Source organism: Nesoenas mayeri (genome assembly GCF_963082525.1).
Source record: "Nesoenas mayeri genome assembly, chromosome: 4".
Taxonomy (NCBI): domain Eukaryota; kingdom Metazoa; phylum Chordata; class Aves; order Columbiformes; family Columbidae; genus Nesoenas; species Nesoenas mayeri.
In genome coordinates this window covers 54673715-54697414 of record NC_137540.1, presented here as the reverse complement: position 1 = coordinate 54697414, position 23700 = coordinate 54673715, and the positions used below count along the sequence as shown (strand labels likewise).

The window sequence follows — 23700 nt, the reverse complement described above, 5'->3', positions numbered from 1 at the left end:
AATCAAACAATTTAATTGCTCACACAGCAATTGAAGCCAGATTCTGATTTTTAAATCTAAGCAACTCGGGGCTTAAAAACTAAAAAAGCTGCAGGGTAGTACATCACATGTCTTCAGGAACTGCCACCTACATACTCAGAATGCAGCAAATGAGGTGAGGCTGTCTCAACCTTGGCACCTCTCCTCACACACAGAAGAAGATCCGTGTGACAGTTGTAGCACAAGCATTTCCTAGTCCCCGCAAACAGCGTACTCTTCACCTTGTTCCTCATGGTAAAGGGAAGGGTTAATCTGCTCACCCATTTAGTAACTGGCATTTCTTAACCAAGTTAGCACCCTTCTGATAGATATGCTTGTGCATGGACCATTTTTGTTAAGGAAATTAATTTTTCATGTGAATATTATATATTCATCAGATGCCAGCAACTTCGTCAGCACCAAGCAAGCTCTATCCAAACAGTGACAGAACAGTCTGCCTTTGTGAGCCTGAGCTAACCAAGGCCCGTTGAGCAAAAAGAAATTATGCTACTCTTCCAAATCATATACCCTTTTAAATTAGATGTTGCTTTGAAGACTTACTTTTGTCATCCTCAGTATTCTCTCTCATTGCTTAGATGTCATAATCAGATGTACACCATATAGACACAGTTTTGAGATGTCAGAACTAATACATTGTCTTAACTACTACGTTCCTCTCCATTTTGATTATTTCACATGCCATTCTGTCAGACCACAAATCTATGGAAGCAAATACTAATTTTATTCTTAAATTAAAACAAACAAAAAAACCCCCCACAACATGCAAAAATCGCTTTTCAAAGCAGATATTACTCATTTTTATAGTGTTAGACAATTAAAAATGCTGCTGGCCAACTGTATGAATTTCAGTAGGTATCTTGTCTGCCTTTCTAAAAGTTATCTTTCCAGTACTTAAAAGATAGTACAGAATATAAACAGAGCAAAAGCTTTTGATAGAGCTTAGAATTCTTATATCAAAGAAAATCTGCAACAAAAAAGTAATAGACAAAACCCTGGTGTCATTGCACTGCACAGGAAAACTTCCAAATTTTAGGGGTTTTATATATTTAGTTCTCCCTGTTCAATCTTAAATTATAATATGGCATACACATATACAAAATCAACAGCTGCATATAAACAAATCATATTTCCTCTGCACTGTACAAACTACAAACATCAAAAAAACACTACTTTTGTCCAGGGAATACAGATACACATATTACATATATATTATATATATTAGCGTCAGACACAGGATATCAGCTGGAAGTTTCATCATGAAGTGCTCTGTTCTTCTGAAGCACTGTATTTAGTTCCTGAATGACATTTGATGGCAATTTGTTGTCTAATTCCAAAGTAGTTTTGTTTGTTTTGTTCTTCTTTTTCTTCTGTGCCCTATGTGATCTTTGGTGTAGGTCAGTCATCCCTGCACCTACATGCTCAACAGAAATCAAGCTCCGATGTGTTTTTGCATGATTTCGCACTTTCTCCTCCTTCCGTTCCAAACATTGTGCCACAATAGATGCTTTTTCTTTCAAGTTTTTTCTGTCTTCCAGAAAGTCATTTTCTTGATGCTCACCAAATTTTGATTTCCCAGACTGCAGTGTTATATTCTAAGCAAACAAGCAAAGAGAACATTCACATTAACATAATATTAAATATTTAGACTGCAATTTTTGCTCATTAGTTTCACATAAGTTTAAAAGAAAAATCAATTTAACTTGAGCTGAGACAGCACAGTTAATAGTTTTAAATTCCAACAATTTGTGCTATTAACACTTAGTAAGCATTTTTAGTGGACATATTTTCTCTATTAGTGATACTTCCATAAAAATTCCATAAATCTTTTAATTAAATGTACCATGACAATAAAGTCATTAATTTTCATGCTCACAATTTGTTTTTTCATTCTACCACAGCAGACTAAGTTTTCAAGTTTTTCATGTTTTACAGAAAACCCATATACTCTTAAAAACTCAGAATTCTTAAGCTGAACAAATACAACTCAGAATTTTGCAATTTTGCTAACTTAATGTCTGAGCTACATGGAAGTATGGAAGATAATTTTATATGAGCACACAAACATTCTCAGCAGCTGTTCAGTATTCCTTGATAAAGTCAAGAAGACTGTAGTGACTCAGACTGACTGCCTGCCCCGAACCACAGCTGTTCAGGTCTCTGGCTGCAGGGAGTGCCAGAGCCTGCTGCTGCAGGCAGAGGATGGCCAGCATCCCACCTGTGTGAGGTGTGAGCAGGTGCAAGATCTGCTCAGCGTGGTCACAAAACTTAAGGAGGAGGTTGAGATGCTGATGTCCATCAGGGAGTGTGAAAAGGAGATCGCCTGGTGGAGTAACTCCCTGGTGTGCCATTCAGAGAGGCTCCAGGGGGATACCCCCCAAAATGTGATGGACCCCCTGCCCTATCGGGCAGAAGAGGAAGACCTGAAACAGCCTCTGCCCTGTCGCTGTCGGGCAGAGGTAGGGGACCGAAAAGATGATGAGGGTTGGAAGCAGGTTCCAGTTCGGTGCTGCAGGCAACCCTCCTGCAGACCTGTGTTGCTTCCCCAGGTGCCCCTTCATAATAGGTTTGAGGCCCTGGATCTTGAAGAAGAGGTAGGTGAGGATGTGGTGCAAGACCCACCTACAAGGTCACATAGAAAGAGGCAGTTGACTCCACACTTCAAGTTCACCTCAGATAGAAAGAAAGAAGGGTCATTGTAGTAGACAAATCCTTTCTGAGAGGACAGAGGGCCCAGTCTGCAGAGTTGACCCTCATCGTAGGGAAGTGTGCAGTCTACCTGGAGCCTGGATCAGGGACATCACCAGGATGCTCCCCAACCTGGTGCACCCAACAGACTACTACCCACTGCTGATCTTCCAGATTGGAAGCTGCATCCCACAGTCTGAGGGGAATGAAGAAAGATTTCAATGCCTTGGGACGGATGGTAAAAGAGTCTGGCGCTCAAGTGATTTTTCTCTTCCCTCCTTCCAGTTTTGGGTGATGATGTGGGATGGAATAGAAAAGTTCAGTCCCTAAACAATAGGCCACAAGACTAGTGCTACAGGCAGGGCTTTGGGTGCTTTCACGACATCTGGTTTTACAAGACACCAGTCCAAACAGTGATACATAGGAAAGGTTTATCTCGCAGGGGTAAAAGGATGCTGGGACAGGAATTAGCAGGGCTCATTTGGAGAGCTTTAAACCAGATATGAAGTGCAATGGGGTGGAAGCTGGCCTTGCATCAGTGGGGCAGCACCCTAGAGTTAACTGGGTGGCCTCCCATACCCCTAGGGTGAAATCAGTGTGCTCAGCTCGCTCCCTGAAATGCTTGTACACCAATGTGTACAGCACAGGGAATAAGCAGGAGGAGTTAGAAAGCTGTGTTTGGGCAGGAGATTATGACCTAGTGGCAATTACAGAGACATGGTGGGACAGCTCACATGACTGGAATGTGGTCATGGATGGCTATGTCCTTTTCAGGAAAGACAGGGCAGCCAGGCGTGATGGTGGAGTTGCTCTTTACGTGAGAGAGCAACTACAACAAATTGAGTATTATCCAGGCATGGATGAGGGGCTAGTTGAGAGTCTATGGGTGAGAATTAAGGGGCAGGCTGGCACGGGTGATACTGTTGTGGGTGTCTGTTACAGGCCACCAGATCAGGGTGAGGAAGCTGATGAGGCCTTCTACAGACAGCTGAGAGCGGCCTCACAGTCACAGGCCCTGGTTGTGGTGGGGGACTTTAACTTCCCTGATGTTTGCTGGAAAGACTACTTGCCCAGCCAGCCACAGTCTAGGAGGTTCCTCCAGTGCCTTGATGGTAACTTTTTGATGCAAAGGGTGGAGGAGCCAACTAGGAGAGGTGCACTGCTGGATCTCATCCTCTCTAACAAGGAGGGTCTGGTTGAAGAGATAAAGGTTGAGGGCTGCCTTGGTTCTAGTGACCATGAAATGGTGGAGTTCAGGATCTTGTGTGGCAGGAACAGAATAGCAAGCAGAATTGCAACCCTGGACTTCAGCAGGGCAAACTTTGGCTTTTTCAAACAACTGCTAGGGGAAATCCCATGGGCGAGGCTGCTTGAAGGTAAAGGGTCCCAAGATAGTTGGTTAGCGTTCAGGGACTGCTTCTACCAGGCACAAGATCAGAGCATCCCGACATGTAGGAAGTCAAGGAAGGGAGTCAGGAGACCTGTGTGGTTAAACAGGGAACTGCTGGGTAAGCTCAAGTGGAAGAGGAGAGTTTACAGATCATGGAAGGAGGGGCTGGCCACCTGGGAAGAATATAAGGCTATTGTGAAAGGGTGTAGGGAGGCAACTAGGAAAGATAAGGTCTCCTTAGAATTAAACCTGCTGAGAGGGGTCAAGGACAACAGAAGGAGCTTTTCCAAATACGTGGCAGATAAAACTAACACCAGAAGCAATGTAGGCCCACTGATGAATGAGGTGGGTGCCCTGGTGACAGAAGATACAGAGAAAGCATAGTTATAAATGCCTTCTTTGTCTCAGTCTACTCTGTCAGAGGCTGTCCTGAGGAGCCCCATATTGCTGAGGCCCCAGAGGAAGTCAGGACAATGGAGGAGTTTGCCTCAGTTGATGAGGACTGGATTAGGGAGCAATTAGGCAATCTGGACATCCATAAATCCATGGGTCTGGATGGGATGCACCCATGGGTGCTGAGGGAGCTGGCTGAGGTCATTGCTGGACCGCTCTCCATCATCTTTGCCAAGTCTTGGGAAATGGGAGAGGTGCCTGAGGACTGGAGAAAAGCAAATCCTCACCTCCATCCCTGGGAAACTGATGGAATGATTTATCCTTGGTACCATCTCAAGGCATATCAAGGATAAGAGGGTCATTAGGGGCAGTTAACATGGTTCACCAAGGGGAAGTCATGCTTGACCAACCTCATTGACTTTTATAAGGACATAACGATGTCAATGGATGATGGCAGGGTGGTGGATGTGGTCCAACTTGACTTCAGTAAGGCATCTGACACAGTCTCCCACAGCATCCTTACAGCTGAACTGAAGGAGTGCGGTCTGGATGGTCAGGTAGTGAGGTGGACTGCAAACTGGCGAAGGGAAGAAGCCAGAGAGTCGTGGTCAATGGGACAGAGTCTAGCTGGAGGCCTGTATCTAGTGGAGTGCCTCAAGGGTCAGTACTGGGGCCTGTATTATTCAATGTATTCATCAGTTACTTGGATGAGGGAATAGAGTGCACTATCAGCAAGTTTGCAGATGACACCAAGCTGGGATGAGTGGCTGACATGCCAGAAGGCTGTGCTGCCATCCAGCGAGACCTGGACAGGCTGGAGAGTTGGGCAGGGAAAAAATTAATGAAATATAACAAGGGCAAGTGTAGACCATTGCATCTGTGTAGGAACAACCCCAGGTTTCAGTATAAATTGGGGAATGACCTATTAGACCTATTAGGTGCTGCACATAACCAGCACCTATCTATCTGCATCCTTCATTATCACTGTGACATACTGTTCTTTTCAAAACACTACACAGGTATAACCTATTATGTCAATATGATTTTTGACTACAGTTTGAAAGAAAAAGTTTCTGGTAATTTCTTAGTCTTCCCATGTTTTGAAATAAAATCACAGACTTACTGTAGACATACAGCAATGTATTTCTATTTAAGTTAAATGATTCTGTATGAGAAATATGCATATTTCTCATGCATGATCCATGTTTGCAACAAGTGGTGCAGAAATAATGGAAATAGTTTGATGCTATATGTTATTAGAAGTTATACAGTGTTTCCAAACTTTCTGTATTATATATTTCTCTCATTAGGACACAATAAAATTACTTCCAATAATGGGAAAAAAAGTAGACATTCAATATAGACTTCTTAGCATAGAACATTAATAACAAACTTGAGTTGTTTGTTCTTTTGTTCTTTGTTATTTTTGTGTTTTGTTTTGTTTTTCACCTGTGTTTTTGTTGTTTGGGTTTGGGGTTTTGTGTGTTTTTTTGGTTTGCTTGTTTGGGTTTTTTTTTCTCTTTTTTTTTTTTCTTTTTTTTTTCCCTCCTTTTGTCTTCACATCAAAGATGTCACTTTCTTCACCGTTTGTAAAATTTTCAAGTCTCTTTTCCTGCCTATATGAAGATAACTTTGATCACATTTCCACTACAAGTTTATGCATTGATCTGTAATCAGATGTCCATTTTTCATAAACCATCACCTTTTAGAAAATGCTGACTTCCCTTATTACACTCTAATGCTTAAAAATGGAGATATCTTTGCTTGTTGGAGAAGTACGAAAAATATATGGAAAGAATGAAGGCGTAGTCCCCAATGGATACCTATTGCTTTACTGACTACACTGCTGTACAATATTTCTCCTTAAAAAAACATATCATATATTTACTTCCCAGCACTGTTTTATTGTTCATTAAAGTTCTAGGTTTCCATGAAAAAAAAAAAAAAAAGAAAAAAAAAGAAAAAAAAATAGTATTAGTTTTAAACACAATTATGTAATGGAAAACAACCTTCCTAAAGTATACAAATACTTGTTACATAAAACTTCTCTAGATCTAGTTATGGCATAAATAAAGGCTGTGATCTTCGACTTTTAAGTTTAAATGCAGACCTCTCCTATATTGTAGGGTACAAAATGTTACAGTCCTTCCTAATGAAGCACATTATCAACAAAAATAACAATAAAAATTAAGTCTAGTACTACAAGGTATTAGGGATTTAAAATCATGAAGCTCAAAGTCCAATAAACCTCTTTATCCTAGAATGTCTGAATTTGTAGCCATCTCAAAGAATGCATTAGAGATCTCAACTGTACCTGCATAAAGGATAGGTAGGAGAAATTTCTAAGGGTTATGAAGCTTTTTGAATTACTTACTTTCATTAAAAAAAGTTTATAAATGCAAACATTAGAAGGAAATTATCAAAGAATTGCAAAAATACTTTCTGAGAGAAGGTTAAAGTGAAATGAGAAATTAAACAAAATCAGAAAACCATAATTGCATTTACACTGTTATGCAGTAAGGCAGAGCAGAAAGGCTGGAAGAAAGTGTCACAGGAGAAATACAAAAACACTTATTCTCTGCTGCATTCAGTTTAGTTACCACTATTTTTCCCAAACAGAACAGCACCTCTACTACCACCACTTCTTCTCAGCTGGAAGTAAGGCAAATAAGTCCTCCCCAGAGGCATCAGTATCTCTGTATAGATACCAGAAATTCATCTCAAGCTAATATGGTAAGGTTGAGATATATCATTAGTGCACATAATGTAGTGACACAGCTCAGTCTCTGCAAAGAGTTGTAACTAAATCCTCTTGTTCTTCATTGAGACTAATAATATTACAACTTAAATGTATCACAGTCAGCTCCATCTGAGCTTTTCCATGACATTCACAGAGCAGATAACTAAAACCGTGCAGTTATTTTATACAGAAGATATGGTGGAATATCCATGCAGAACAGTTTTCAAGTACCTTATTAAAATAAAACTAATCACACGTACTGTAATAGTGTGCACTATATTTCCAGCTAAAAGTCCTATTTACTTCTAACGAACAGTCATTGTTAAAAAATCCTCAAACACACACACACACACACACACAAAATCCACTATTGATTTACTCAACAGCCAAAGAGATGACAAAAGTTTAGGTCACAATGTTTTTTTACATTAAATTTTCATAACTGTTCCTTTAATAATAAAACAATGAAAATTGCATAAAAGCATCTACATTTTATATTTATCCGTCCCTAGAAAGTTCAGTATTACTGGACTATTTAAAAGTACAGTATTGTGGTTAGAAACTCTAGATCAAGTTTAAACCCCACTTACTTCTGTACTCGCTCTGATTTTGCAAGTGTTCTTCTCCTGTTGAATGGGAATGAGTGGTAAGCCTCCAACCTTTGGACTTTTAGTTATAGACTGTTTTCTTGCTTTTCCAGCAGGTGGCCATATATCTGCATGCTGAAAAACAAAAGGATTCCTTATTATTGATGTTCAATTATATAAATACACAATATTATTTAGTATGTAAAACTTATAGAAAAAGCTACCTACTGTACAACACTATGCCCTCCTGCTGTTGGAGAAGAGGAGAAAACACTATGGTGCTTGAAATTACATTAATATTTTCTAAGTGCTGGACACTATCGAGTGAACAGAACCAAAATGTCTCTATACAGTTTCATGTATTGACCATCTTCCCTCCATGTTATTATTCCAATTATCTTCTAAGAAAAGAAAATATCATTGATCTAGACAAACACATTGACCTGAGTCACAGTTTCAAAATTTCACATAAGCATGCTTCCAGGAGTCCCAGCAAAAGTTTCTTAAATAGAATTACTGCAATTTTCAAAAAAATGTGCTTCAAAATTTATATTAATAATTTGGGAGAAAATAATTGCTTTACAAACAATAACAACATGTGTTATCCAAAAAAGAAATGGTTTGACACTCTGAATGCTCTAAAATCATAATCTACAAATAAGCAGATCTGGCTTCAATAACAGTCTTTGCTTTAGCTCTACTGAAACAGATCAGTTTTGGGGAGAACTCCAAAGTGTGCAGTTTCACTTTGAGTAAAAAAAATAAGTGGGAAGAAAAAAAACAAAACAAAACAAAAAACACATGTTAACTGAGTATTTGAAATAAAAGGTTAAGAGCGCTTTCTGTTAGAGGTGTATAATGAACTTTCATTAGCAAATCATGTAGAATTTCACATGCAGAAATCTGAGTACATGTGCTTGTAGCTCAGAATCCTCTGGTGATGTTAACGGTAACCAGAAACATAGCTCTGAGGACAAGGTAATAGAAAAGGATTTTCCTAAAAAAAGCTTCAACATGAGATTCTGTGAATCAATGAAGATGTCCAAGGCCTACAGAAGAACAGTTTCTAAAGCTTGGAGATGAGTGCATGAAGGGAAATGAGCACACAAAGGGAAATGAGTACAACTCCAAAGGAAAACTGGAAAGACAACTGAAAAAGAACCCTCATGAAAGCTGAGAATGCTTCATGTAAATATTGGCAAGATACTAATCTAAAACATCAGTTACAATAAACAGGAAGCAAGAAATTTCCATCTAAACATAAGAAAAAACAACATTTTTTACTGTGAGAGTGGTTAAACACTGGAACGATCTGCCCACAGCGGTTGTGGAGTCTCCAGTTATTCAAACCTGACTGGACACAGCCCTGAGCAACCTGCTCTAGGTGACCGTACTTTGAAGAAAGGAATTTGACTAGATGCTCCCCAGAGGTCCTTCCAACCTAAACAATTCTGTGACACTGTCCAAATCTGTAATAGATTTCTTTTCACAGATATCAGTATCTTCAGTGTCCTTTATTTTTTTAAATGATATTCAGTCTTCCACATCCATGAAGCAGGAAGGCTCTTCAAGACTGTATACAAAACTCCACAGTTGTGAAGCTGTGATCATACTTGCAGATGGTCTGCAAGTAAAAACAGCATTTGTATTTAAAAAAACTCAAATAAAAATTAGAATTATAGAGTTAGAATAACAATCTAGAAATCAGAAGCTCCAATTCCAAATTTAGAAAAAGTATTTCTATAGATTCACATATTTATGGAGTAAAAAATTCTCACACATGGTGCTGACCAGGGTGATGTTAAAGTCTGTCGTAAGAGTTCTCCCCAGTGACCATTAAAAACACTTTCTTCCAATGAAACATTGGGAAAGTATTACCTGAAGAAGCAGGTCTTGCCAACCAAAATCAATTTGTTGTGGACCAAGATACAAGAAACAGATACAATTTCGAATGTGACTGAGAAACTTTAAGTCAGCTTCTAAAGGAAACTGCTTCCCTTAATTTTCAGCAAGCTTAAGGAAACTATCCCTGTCAGCTAAGTAGCCTGATTTCCTTTTTGTGTCTGTTGCATTTCTTAAAAAGAATTCTGGGAAAGTATATCAGAAATACTAGCAGCATATTACGCCACATAATAAATGTATTTATTCATAGTTTTGACCTATCTGCTTAACTGCACCTCATGGTAATGCAATGTGCCTCTCTCTAGTTGATCAAGGGCAATGGAACTGGAAGAATATTATTGTGTCCATCTTCATATCAATTAATTGCTTCCAACAGTATGCTATGGATGCTATTAAGTGATTTTGTACAAAACTATTATAGAACTCCAGAATCAACTTTCAGCCATACTTTTCAGGAAGATTTTGCATAGAACTTAAGGAAACAATAGTCAACCTGCAAACCTCCTTAGCATTTACCAGCTTGAAGTACAAGATTAATAACCTCTGGAATATCTTAATTTTCTATATCAAAACTATTCTTCTTACTAGATTACAGTGGTACCTACTCTTTGCTATTTATAGTCTCTGCTCTGTTTATACTACAGGAATAAGCATTATCAGAAAAGAGGGAAAAAAAAATACAATAATAATACTGTCTTCCTGAAATTAATTACCAATAAAATCTTATTCTGCTCAAGCACTGAGGAGCACAGTAACATAGATTTATCTCCCTTCTAATTGCAGTGGATCATTAAATGTCAATGTCTTAACACTTCAAAACCTACTTTGCAGTATTTTTCAATTTGTAATCTAACCTATTCCACTGACAAAATGTGCAGCCTGCAGTCTCTGTAACATAAAGGTGTTCAAATACCATGATAACAGATAAGGTAAAAGACAACCTATCTTCCCTAAGGATGGCCTCAATTTGAAAATTTAACTAGAAATATTCTCGGTTGACGTTTACATTTTTTTAATTAGAAGTGGAATAATGTGATAGTAATAGTCTGCTGCTGCATGATACAAAATACTTGGAGATCTTATAGTAAGTTTTAGTAACATGAGTCACTGCATTCTCAAGGCTCAGTGTGTATTTAAACAGTAGACTGTAATAAGAACAATACAGCTGTGGTGGATGCACTCAATCCCTCCAGCCAAACCAGCAGCTGTTTGGTCCAGGCTCCAGAGGAGGCAATGGCCTGGGCCATAGCCAGGCCAAGAACTCCTTTTAGGAAATCCACAAGGAAGCAGAATGGCACACTGAACACTGATAAGTTGTGGGTGCAGGGAGTCTTTTCCTACTGTATGCAATTTGACTACAAGTCAACCACTTTATTCTGTAAATATGACAGAGCTCTCTCTGCTAAATAAGTAGGCTGTATGGCAATGGTTTTATTACTCACAGGTCAGAGGATGAGCCCAATTTAAGTTTAATATTAATCATTTAGCTTAAGCAAATGCACACTAAATATAATGAATCATATAGAAGTATAAGGTTGAATAATTTTTAACATACTCTCTGCTTCATGTTACTTAGTAAGCTGGATTTGCTGAAATCTTAAGTTGTAAAGTTCTGCTCATATTTACCAAAAGCAACTACAAACTATGCTGAACACTTGCAATATAAGGCCTGCTTTGCACTTTGCTGAGAAGGATTTATTCAGACAAAACAGAACCTGCAAAGCTATGGACCATAAACAATGTCCACAGCTAAACAAAACAAAGGCACATATGAGATCAGTGAAAAGTATCTAATAAGAAGGAAGAAGTGAAATATTGCTAGTGGACTGAATCATAGTATGAATGGTCTGTAAAGATATAAAAGTCCATGGTTTTCTATACTCTGCGCAGGTACCCAGCTTGAGCCAGCCCTCCTACTATTCAGCTCCTGGTTTTTTTGTTTGTTTGTTTGTTTTTTGTTTGGTTGGTTGGTTTTTGTTTGTTTTTTGTTTTTTTCCTGAGAATTTTGTTTCTGGAAAGTCTGCTCTGCAAATGGTTATCAGGCCTCCCCTGAAAGTTTGCCTTCAGAGCTCTAAAATACAGACTTCGGAGCAAAGAGTTATCAAGCAGAGAACAATCCTGAAATTTGCACCATGATGGGCATCAGGCCTTGCCTGAAAGTTTGCCTCTGGAGTTCTAAAGCACAGACTCTGGAGCAAAGGGTTACCAGGGCAGTAAGACACCTGAAAGTTTGTTTTGTGAACAGGTACAGGCACCTGGAGAGAAGGTAAGCAGCATTTGGCTTACCATAGTTCCCCCATGCAGTAAATAACAGAGTGAACCTGCGACCGAACTCTTTTAAGTCGTAGTTCTCTTTGAGAAATCTAAACATCGTTCTGCACTAAGCAGAACCCTAAATCACTTCCCTGCAAAAACGGCAAATCTGCATCATTAGCACTTAATTTATCACGTAGTTCAAAGACTAACAAATTTACTGATGTCCAGAATGCTGATTAAAAAAAAAAAGACCAAAAAACCACACACAAAACAAAATCAGCAAAAACCACAAACACAATGAATTCCACAAAAAAACCCCTCTAAAAACCAAAAGCAAAAAACCCTCTGAATGTAGCTCATTAGTACTGCTAATTCAGTGTACTGTTTATTCATTGGAATGAAGTTTTTAAAGAAAATAGTATTAATTCATAGCAATTTTTTCCTAATGCACACTAAATTCTTTAACGTTTTATTAGAAAAAATATCCTGAATACTGAGCAGTGTCTCTCAGTTTTTTATTTAGATTGTCAGAGGAATGTTCAACATACCACACTACCTGATCAGAATCCTAATAGAGTACCCTTCTTGTGATTTTACGTCAAAAAGACTTCAATAGTTACCAGGCTTGCATGAGTTATTTCTAAGTAGCCTGTATCAATAACCTCTGAGCCTATTTGTTGTGACACTGCTCATGTTATGCCCATGAGATGTATGCCAGGACCAGTGGCTGTTTCCATAGAAACTGCAATAGTTACTTCAGTTAAGGGAGCTGAAAACAAACAAAAAAAATTTGGAAGTCTTCATTACGAGTCATGCATTACACTTCTAGCACTACAAAGCATGAAGGTCAGATTCTGTTTTAGAAAGCCTGTATGTATTGCTGTAGTCTTGTGCCTAGTCTACCTTATGTAATACATAAAACTCAGAGATAATATTATATCTAGTGATGTTTATTGACAGTGATATGTCCCAGAAGTTCCTTGAACACTATGGGAAAGACAAGAAAAATCTGACACAAACACAAAATCTTTTCAAAACCTTAAACTACATTTTAGTCTCCTGTCAGGTTGAATTCTTCCCATCTCTCTTACTCCTACTTCCTCCTGTGTAAATATTAACTCCATTTGCAAGGATGTGTTATATGGCATTCAAATGCACACCCTCCTCATAATCTAGTAGCAAACAGAAAATTACTTAATTTAGGATAATGCCTATCCAACACAATGAACTGTCAGTGTTAACTAAGCTAAACTGGCCACCAGAGAAAGACAGCTGTATTGTCACAGCTCTTCAACAGGGCTAGTTCACATCACTATGTTTTTAAACAGGACACTTTTCTTTCACAACTACTTTGCACGCAGCACCCAAACTAGTAAGTAAAGAAATAGCATTTACGCACGGTAGCACACAGACACACCCTTAGGTCAATGGCCAGAATTTCACCCAGAAGAGTTTCTTACTGCAGAGGAAATGAGTTGTCTTTCTTTAACCAACTTCTCTACAACACAGCAGGGAAAAAAAACAAAAAACCAAAAAAACAAAACCAAAACCAAAACCAAATGAACAAACAAAAAAACCCACAAAAACAACAACAAAAAAACAAAAACAAACAAACAAACAAACAAACAAACAAATGATGACAGAACGCAATCTTCTTCTCCCTTACTGTCAAAGCACTGTTTTCACAGAAATCACATTTTAAGTAATAGTCTTCATAGGCTAAGACCCATCTTTTGGCAGTTTTATTACATTGAGTATTCCAGAAACTTCAATGGCATGGCAACTTTACATATAATATATCCATAACAAATACATATAATTGTTTAATGGGATTATCATAGCAGTAGTAAAATTTACATTTCTTTGATCAGATTAGTACCTGTGCAGTAAAAATGCTGATCATCCACTCCATCTGTGCATCTTGTCCATCACAACATATATACCTAGAATGCAATATATAATTAACAAGGAAAACAACAAAATCTCCTGTTGCAGTAAAACATATTAAAGAATAGGCTTCTAAACAACTTCAAACAGTGCTTACATTTTTTTATGAATGCTGTCTATATTTATTATTGACATTCACATTAGAAGACAGGGAAATATAAATACTTCAAATTATCACTTTAGCCTACTTTCAAGTCAAGGCATGTGCTTCATTTAAAGCACATACATAGGTTTAAAATCTGTCATTCTAAATTTATGAAAACTGTTTGCTTTATGGCCACAGAAGGGAGACAGACAACCCCAAAAGATTACCAAAGTATTAGGACTGTTTAATTATTTAAGAAAAACATAGCAAAAAGTCAATATGCAAGCAAAATAATGCCCATTAATTGTCATACATTCTTATTTTGAAATTGAACATTTCAACAAGTGTTAAACACTGAAGTTAAACCAATCCTGTGTTTTGCGTTTACCTACCACTGGTGCTTTTCAGAAAATAATGCGAGTCCCCAGCTGAAACAAATAAAATTTTCAAGAATTAGTTCCATAAACTCAAGACAGGGACACATTCCTCGAAGTGCAGAGAAACATCACTTTCATGTAGTGTTTTTAACAAAAAAAAAACAAAATAAAACCAAAAAAGTTTACTGCAAATCTAGAATGAAATTGTGGGTTTGATGATGGATTTTGCTCATTTTCTTGCAGTTAATTTCAAGGTAAAGAACATTCTGTTCTGGGCAAAGGGTTACAGCCAAGCCCTGCAGATGATGGCTGACTACTTGCCTCATTTCGGCTGTGACTGTACTTTCTGAAAGCTATGGGAAGTAAAACTGCAAAGACGGTGCCCAGCAAAGAGTCCTCTACAGTGTGGAAGTCAGAAAGGGAAGAGAGGCAGGCTTGCACTAGAAGCAGAAGGAATCATACGAGCTTACAGAGATTTAAAAACTGTTAGAACAAAGGGAGTAGGTGCATTATGAAGCTTCTGAGGTGAAAGAAACACAGACGTCCCTGGAGATCCAGAAGAGACTTTACAAAATCTGCTTTTGAAAGTAGACTGAAAATAAATGGCAAGAAAAGAATCTATTTGCAAAGAGTCATTTACGTAATTTTTTTATGCCTGTGTGGCAGAATGCAACCCCTCTCCTCCTCTCTGCCCCTACTCTCGCCCTCCCTCCTTCAGTATGGAGGAGTGGGCACATCTCCCTCTCTCCTGGCTACTTGGGGCTAACAGCTTCTTTTGTCTGGCCCCAGAGCACCCTGACCAGGGTCATTAGCAACGGTAGGGAGTGCCAAAGCCGCTGGGCGCCCACGCCCAGAGTGGGGGATGTTTTTGGGAGGCTTCTGGGGGCAGAAGAATGCCTACAGTCAGGTCAGGTCAGATAACAAAAAAAACGGGATTCTCGTCGAAACTCTGCCCATTGTCGTGGAGTTTCTCGGAGCACGAGCTTAGCCACTGCCGCCAGGAGCCACGGCCCCCCCAGCTCCCCGGGATGGAGACTGCGCTTGCCTCGCCGCCACGGCTGTGAGTAAAACTTCTCGCAGAATTGCGAGTATATTTATACTTTCCGTGCACACATGCACATATAACTCTCCGTGCTCCATATGAGCACGTGTAAAATTAATCCTCGCAGAATCACGGGTGTATTTTCCTTCCGTGCACATATGCACGCGTAACTTTCTGTGCACATTTGCACACGTACTTTCCGTGCTTACTACAAGCACGTATACTTTCCGTGCACATTTGCACGCGTACTTTAAATTATTTCCTCGCACAATCGCGAGTGTATTTTCCTCCCGTGCTTCCACGTAAGCACGTGTAATATTCCGTGCACATTTGCACGTGTAAGTAAATTAACCCTGGCAGGATTGCGAGTGTACACTTTCCGTACTCACTACGAGTACGCGTATCTCTTTAAAAATAATCCTGCTCCAGGTTTGGGCAAGTGTGTTCTTCTCCGGGACTCAGGGGCGACTCTGGCATTGTTTTGAGTGAAGCCACATGCATGCACTCTGTGGACCACCTTTTGTAGTGGTTGCTGCCCCTAAATAATTTTCCTCAATTGATATCTGAACCTTTATTTAAGTCACTTTTGGAATGCTAAAACCCTGTTTCTCACCGGTTTAATAAAAGTTGTTTTGGACCCTGTTGTCCCTTAAATTAACCTCGGGGTAATATTCCGTGACAGCCTGTTTTGGACTAATGTCCTACTCATTCTGTGCTTAACTCAAAACAAGCAAACCACCACAAAACAAAACAAACAACCCCCCCATACACAAAACAAAAAAAAAAAAAACAAAGAAAAACAAAAACAAACAAACAAACAAAAACAAACAAAAAAGACACCACCAACTTTTTCTCTAACAGAACTAAGCTTTGAGATTTACAGACATTTTTGGGGCGTTTTGATGTGCCAACTGTAAAGGAAAAGTTCAAGCAGATCTGTTTAAAGGCTACAGTCAACTTAAGATCCCCTTAGGATAGGATTCTATGTACATTGTCTCAGTGCCTCAAAGCTTTGACCGAACAAGTACTGGAAACATCTGAGAAAAACAGGTATCATTTATCACTACTCTTTTCCAGAGACATAGTCACTGATGTTTGTAAAGGGCACTGTAGTCTTCAGCTAGAAGAAGAAACATCAAAATAGCAAGGTTCCAGAAAAAGTAAAATCCTTTACTGAACAACAGGGACTGTCACTAAAGGCCATGACTAGTTGGTTTTCTCTTGTCTCTTTCTTCTTGGTGCAAAGAAGGTGGGTCTACCAATCAAATGCAGGACACATACTACAAAACTAAGTGAGCTAGCAGCACACATATCCGTAAAGATAATACATTTAAGATTAAGAAAAACCAATCAGTAAAGTAATTTCCTAGCAGAGAAGAGCTAACATGGAATACAAAAACAGAGATAGAAACAGAACAAATAATATTATGGAGGGTAATTTAATTCAGCATAGTTCAACTGGCTTCATGACTTCTCCTTGTTCCACAATGTTTTATGTTCCCTTTTCTTGAGGATACTACAAGTACCTGGCTACACAGCATTTTAACTTCTTTTCTTTTCTATTCTTACTTTGTTGGTGGCTTCATTTTCTTTTTCACTCCAAGATAAAGCTTCATGGAATTCACAGGCAACACTTTTTCAGGTTTGCTAGCCTGCAAAAAAAATAAGATTCTAATTATTGTATCAGGAATGTGCAAAAGAGAAAATGCCACATGGCCATCTTTACAGTTAGACTTCTTTCATGGGCTGCACCCCTTTTTTCTAACAGATTATTACATTTTTTCCTCTCTTTCTATTCCATTAACAAAGTCTGACAATCACTATTATAGGAAGCAGACTAATGAAGAACTTGAGGTCCACATGAAGGCACAAAACTGTAACATAATTGAAAGAATGAAGATGTGGTGGTAAAATTTACAAAACTGGAGTGCCGTTATATAAGGAGGCAAGCTCTTCAAGAGAGACAGTCAAGGAAGATGAGGAGTGGGGTTGCCCTCTGTTAAAGGAGCTCTTCTGCAGGATGGACAATACTATGGTATTTCACAGAATCACAGAATGGTTGGAGTTGGAAGGGACCTCTGGAGATCATCTAGTCCAACCCACCTGCTAAAGCATGCACATCTAGAGCAGGTTGCACAGAACACATCCAGGCAGCTTTTTACTATCTCCAGAAAAGGAGATTCCACAGCCTCTCTGGGTAGCCTGTTCCAGTGCTCTGGCACTCTCAAAGTAAAGAAGTTTCTCCTCATATTCAGATGGAACTTCCTGTGTTTCCATTTGTGGCCATTGCCCCTTATCCTATCGTTGGGCACCACTGAAAAGAGTATGGCACCATCCTCTTGACACACACCTTTCAGATATTTATAAGCATTGATAAGATACCCTCTCAACCTTCTCCAGGCTAAACAGACCCAGCTCTCTCAGCCTTTTCTTATAAGAAAGATGCTTCAGTCCCTTAGTCATCTTCATAGCTCTTTGCTAGACTCTCTACAGTAGTTCCTTGTCTTTCTTGAACTGAGGAGCCTAGAACAGGATGCAGTACTGCAGACATGGTCTCACAAGCACAGAGGGGAAGGATCACCTTTTTTGACCTGCTGGCCACACTCTTTCTAATGCACCTCAGGATACCATTGGCCTTCTTGGCCACAAGGGCACATTGCTGGCATGGTTAACTTGTCCACCAGGACTCCCACGTCCTAAGGTGGTGATGGAGACTGAACTTGTTGTCCTTTGGACCAGCATTCTGCGACCTGGCCACTCATCTAACAGAGATGCCCACCCATTTGCTTCAGGCCACCCAATCAGGATGAAAAAAAAGCAGATGAAGCCTTTAAACAACCCAAGGAAGTCTCTGGATAATAGATCCTGGCTCTTTGGAGCCGGGGATGGAGAAAGCAGAGCTTTGCTCTCCCTAGTATCTTCTGGAAGGGCAACACAGTGGGACAGAAGCAATCCAGCTGGTCTTTGGAAGGTGTCAGGGATAAATTCCTGACACCAGTACTGGAGAGGCCAGCAAGGGGCAATGCACAGCTGAATCTGCTATTCACAGGTAAGGAAGAAATGGTCAGGGATGTGATAATGTGCAGTATTGGCCATAGTTACCATGAAATAGTAAAGCTCAAGACTTTGAGGGTGAAAAAGATGACAAGTTAGCAGACAATAGAAGACCACAGAGATTAGAAGAGCGACATTTGGCTTTTTCAAGGAACTGATAGGTGGGTATCCATGGGAGGATGGAAGGAGCTAAGGAAAGCTGGTAAGTCTTTAAGGACAGCATTCTCCAAGAACAAGAACAGTTCATCCCAACAGTCAGGAAAACAAGTAGATTTATCAGGAGACAAGCCCAGTTAAACAGGTAGCTCATGGTGGAGCTCCAATGTGTACAAAGCCATTATACAGCAGGTGGAAGCAGGGAGAGATTATGAAGGAAGAAATTGAGAAACACTGCCCAGGACATGTAGACATGGTGTTAGGAAAGCCAAAACTCATTTAGAATTTTGATCTGCTACTGACATTAAGGGCAACAGGAAGAGCTTCCACACTGGTACATTAGTAATAAAAGGATGAACAAGGAAAACGTAGAGCCAACACTGAACAGGGAGGGTGAATTAGCAACAGCAGACATAGGTAAGGCTAAGGTAACTCAATGTCTTCTTCGCATCAGTCTTCGCACCAGAAAAGTCTCCTAGGCCTCTACACTTACATACGGGTTCAAGAAAGAGAATGACAACTGTACCAGAGGAGCACTGGATAGAATCAGGAAAGACCTGAGAGAATTTGTCATGCAAGTCCATTGGATCAGACAGGCTGCATCCAAGGGTTCTGAGTGTACTGGCTGACATCCTTGAAAGGCTGCTCTGTGCCATCTCAGGAATGTCAGAGATCAGGGGCAACTGCTGGTAACTGGAAAAAGAAAAACATTGCATCCACCCTCATCATCAATCATCCTGGAATGAGTTTTCTGGAGCATGTTTCTGAGCATGTGGAAGAGAAGGTGCTACTGGAGAACACAGCATGACCAACATGATTGATTTCTGCAATAAAATGACTGGACTTGTGGATGCTGGGGAATAGTGGATGTAATTTACCTCAACTTTTCCAGGCTTCTCACACTGTCTCCCACAATACTCTCCTACTCAAGTCAGGATGTTATGGTCTGCATGGGTGGACATCAGACTCAGAGGGTGGCAGTTAATCAGATATACTCCAACTGTGGACCTATGACAAGGGGAGTACTGCAGGGGTCGGTCCTGGGACCTGTCCTTTTTAACATCTTCATCAATGACCTGGAGAAGTCAAACACCAGGTTTGCACAACAACCCAGAGGACCCATCAGTATGCTTGGTGGCAGGGCTGAGTTCCAGAGGGACCTATACAGGACAAAGAAATGGACCAACAGGAATCTTACAAAATTCAACAATGACAAATACCATGTTCTGCAGTGGGGAAGGAAAAAACCCTCCAGTGACACAGACTGGAGAGCAGGTCTGCTGAGAAGGACTTCAGGGTTCTGGTAAGATAGCAAGCTGGGCAAAACCCAGCAGTGTGCCTTGGCAGCAAAGAAGGTCTCCTCGGCTGTGTTAGCAGAAACACAGCTGGTAGGCTGAGGAGAGTGATTTTGCCCCTCTCTTCTGCACTTGTGAGACTGCATCTGCAGTCCTGTATCCTAGTTTTGTGCCCCCAAAAGAAAAAACTCTGGAGCAAGTTAAGCAGTAGCGCACCAAACTGTCTGGGGTTGCAACACTTGCCCTGTGAGGAGAGGCTGACCAAACAGCAGCCTCCCAGCACCTATAGCAAGCTATCAAAAAAAACAAGTGAGGCTCTTCACATCATGAGAAGATTACTACATATGAGGAGAAACTTTTTCCCATGAGGACAGTCATGTATTGCAACAGGCTTCCCAGAGAGTTTGTGCAACCTCCACCCTTGGGGATTTTCAAGACTTAACTGTACCAAGCCCTGAGCAAGCTGTTCTGACCTCAGTTGCCAGCCCTGATGTGAACAGCAAGTTGAGCTACCGATCAGAAGTTCCTTCCTTCCTTGTTCCTTCTTGAATAAACTACCTTTAGCCAACCTACAATATCCATAGTAGGTATGAGAACTGAACACGAGTGGAGGATGAAATGCTGAAAGGAAACAATGAAGTTCTAATGTATGCTATCATACTACAGAACACAATCACACCTCTTTAGTACTTTCACGTCAAGTGGTTTAGCTTTCTATTTAGGAAAACAAACAAACAAACAAACCCAACACAAAACCAAAAAAACCCCAAACCAAATTATTAAACAAATCTTATAATCCTAGTCCATAAAGTTACTCCATAAGATCCTGGATTCTCAATTTCTCCCTCTACAGCTTTTAATATCTAACACTCCAGTGTGAGGAAAAAGAGACAGAATTTGAGTAGCCATAAACATTTAAAAAACCAAAACCAAAACACTACACAACAGTTGTATCGTTTGTCTTCTTGTGTAACTTCACTCAAAGCAGCAGTACTGCCAGGATGAAAAAAAACACCCCTACAAAACACACTATTTAGTTAAACAACGTATACTTCTCACAAAAATGCACTTTAAGGAAGACATTTGTCTCTGTGTGATCTTGTCTCTTAATAACAGTATATTAAAGCTGTATGCTATTTCAGTCAACTAGCACAATGTTGTAATTTCACATACAATATTTAAAAAGTGAAAAGTTTCCATGATAATATCTCTTGAATGAGAAAAACACTTAACAGAATGTATCTCCACCTGCATATACAAACTTAATCTGCTGTTAATGAGAATTTATAAATTAATTAGTACAGGCAGTCTTATTAAATACAACTTCCCATCTGCAATGTAAAGCTTTCCTACTACTCATTTCTAAATATGACTAAAATTAAACCAAGGTTATTAGTGGTAGATGTTTCTTTTTGAGATGTTCAAAAACTGATATACGCTATTTTGTCAGAATAGTATTTCCATTTGCTTTTAAAAAAATGTAAAGCCATTTAGAAATAACACTGTTCAAAACTCCACTTGAGCTGGGAATTTAATGTTTTATAAATCAGACTGGCTAAAAAAAGCAGATTGGAAAGTAGTACAACAATCCTATCATAAACTCTTCCCAAGATACTAGTTAAGGTTTTATGGGCATATTAATTTATTCTCCCATATGTGCCAATTTGAGTTTTAGTACTGCATTATGAGACACTATTTTTGACATTCTGGGGTCATTCTAATTAAGATTATATCCACAGTATCACAAGAAAGTACAATATTTCTTTTGCATTAGCTTACTTGAGCAATGGATCTGTTTTAAAAAAAAGTAGTTTATGAAGGTCAGTAAGTAAACATCTATATTTACTGGATGGGCAAAACCAGCAGTCAGCAACAATAAAAGCACTTTAAGACTTTCTAAAACAAAACAAAACAAAACAGAATTTATAAAACCTAAATGAAAACATAGTTCAAAATACATATTAGTTTCACACTTTGATACAAGCTGCATATACCCAAATCCACTTTTTAAAGAAAACTCTCAGAAAATATTTAACACTAAAGCTTCCATGCTGTTAAGTATGCTTAAATTTGCTTCTTTGTCATTGTGAGATGTATCTAATTATCAATACTCATTTTCAGAGGACTCAGAATACATCTGAAAATGGTTGGTAAGCAGGGGAAGATTTTGATACTGTATTGAGAGTTATTGCTTCCTATAATCTCTTCTGTCATTACACTTGTAGGTATAAGAATCCTATTGCTTGTAATTTCTAAAGGCTTTGTGTGAGATACCAAGAAAAAAAAAAAAACAGCATGCAGCTCATTTAAGTTCTATATTACTTCTAGTACTGCTCTCTACAATAGCTTTTCAAAAAACTCAGTCACAGCCTAAGCTGTGTGCATTCCTAAACATAGGTTTATTTTTATTTTTTAAAGCTTATAGTAATGCATAATTATACTAGCTAAGTGCACAACTGACACAAACTCAGTTTACTAAAGCGTCTGAAATAGTAAGATAAAAATCTTGTACTTCAACCCCAGACTCTAAAAGTTGTCATTTAATATCAGAAATGTTGATTTGTTTGCCTTTCTTCTCTTTTTTGTACAAAAAAAAACCCCAAAAAACAAAGAAAGCTTAAGCAAGTGCTTAATAGTTTGGTGAAGAGTTTGTCTGTTATACCTTCATATCCTTAAAAAGAAGCAAGTTTCCTTCCCGTAACACAAAATAACGCTCTTGAAATTTGTTTCCAGACAGTAGTTTTGATGGTTCTTCTTTGTACTTCAGATTGCCTGCTTTCACACTACCTTTCTCATTTTTCTCTATCAAGAAAATAAAAAAGCATTTTGTTAGAAGATTTTAGAACAATGGAAGCTGCTAGTTTTTAAGTGCCACTAGTAGTACTGTTTATCAAAAGACTAAAATTACAATTCCTCTGATCTGTTATTATCTTATATAGAGAAAATAAAATTAATTATAAAGAATATATAAATATAAAGTTATATACTATAGCTAAATGCATATTATATGTTAATATATATTATATATAAATAAGAAAGGTATTCTTAAATATTGACACCATCATGACTTTAACTACTCGGGGTGAAAGAGGTCTTCTCTGTTTCACTTCTAAAATAACATGGAAAGAATCCACCAAAACACTTTAAACGAATCTTTTCAGAATAGAATGTGCAGTTAAGTCCAAAAGCATGACATGGATACTTCCATAAAGATCTGATTTTGTCATTATTTTTTCAGTCAAAATGTACACAGAAATACATATTTATTTGGTAAAATTAATTAAAGGAAACCCCACAATGCTCACCCATTAAAAAAATCCCAACAAACCCAAACCACGACTTTGCAGTCAGCTTTATAAAGCATTTAACTTTGTACTGAAAAAAGCTTTTCGTTAAAAAAAATACCAGAACCACTGAAGTTTTTCAGTGTTAGAGACTACATTTTTTCAGTAATTTCTCAGCAATTTAAAATTCTAAAAAAAAAATAATACAAAACCAGATCACTAGTTCATATAAATTACTGCACCACCACTTACAGATGTTTTCGGTTTTCCTATTTTGCCCAATACAGATATATATATATTTTTTAACTAGTTTATCAGCTTCTCCCAGCAAGTCCACTTTCAAATACCAAAAACTTCTGACCACTAATTACAGTAATTACCATGCTAATATGACTCCCGCATATAACTCAAGCCAAAACAGTACTTTAACAAAGTAATGAACAATAAAAGAAAAAAAAATCCGACTTG

General features: G+C 38.7%; 1 protein-coding gene across 1 annotated transcript in view; it reads right to left on the bottom strand.

Moving 5' to 3' along the window:
- Nucleotides 1–1277: 1277 nt before the first annotated feature.
- ARAP2 (ArfGAP with RhoGAP domain, ankyrin repeat and PH domain 2) overlaps nucleotides 1278–23700 on the bottom strand; it is a gene marked incomplete at both ends in the record, with an annotated part of 128685 nt that continues 106262 nt past the window's right edge. The window contains 6 exons of the mRNA XM_080344077.1: nucleotides 1278–1631; nucleotides 7838–7969; nucleotides 13872–13935; nucleotides 14417–14452; nucleotides 17013–17095; nucleotides 22611–22750. Of these exons, the coding sequence (XP_080200203.1) occupies nucleotides 1278–1631; nucleotides 7838–7969; nucleotides 13872–13935; nucleotides 14417–14452; nucleotides 17013–17095; nucleotides 22611–22750 (809 nt within the window). The remainder of the gene's footprint in view (nucleotides 1632–7837; nucleotides 7970–13871; nucleotides 13936–14416; nucleotides 14453–17012; nucleotides 17096–22610; nucleotides 22751–23700) is intronic.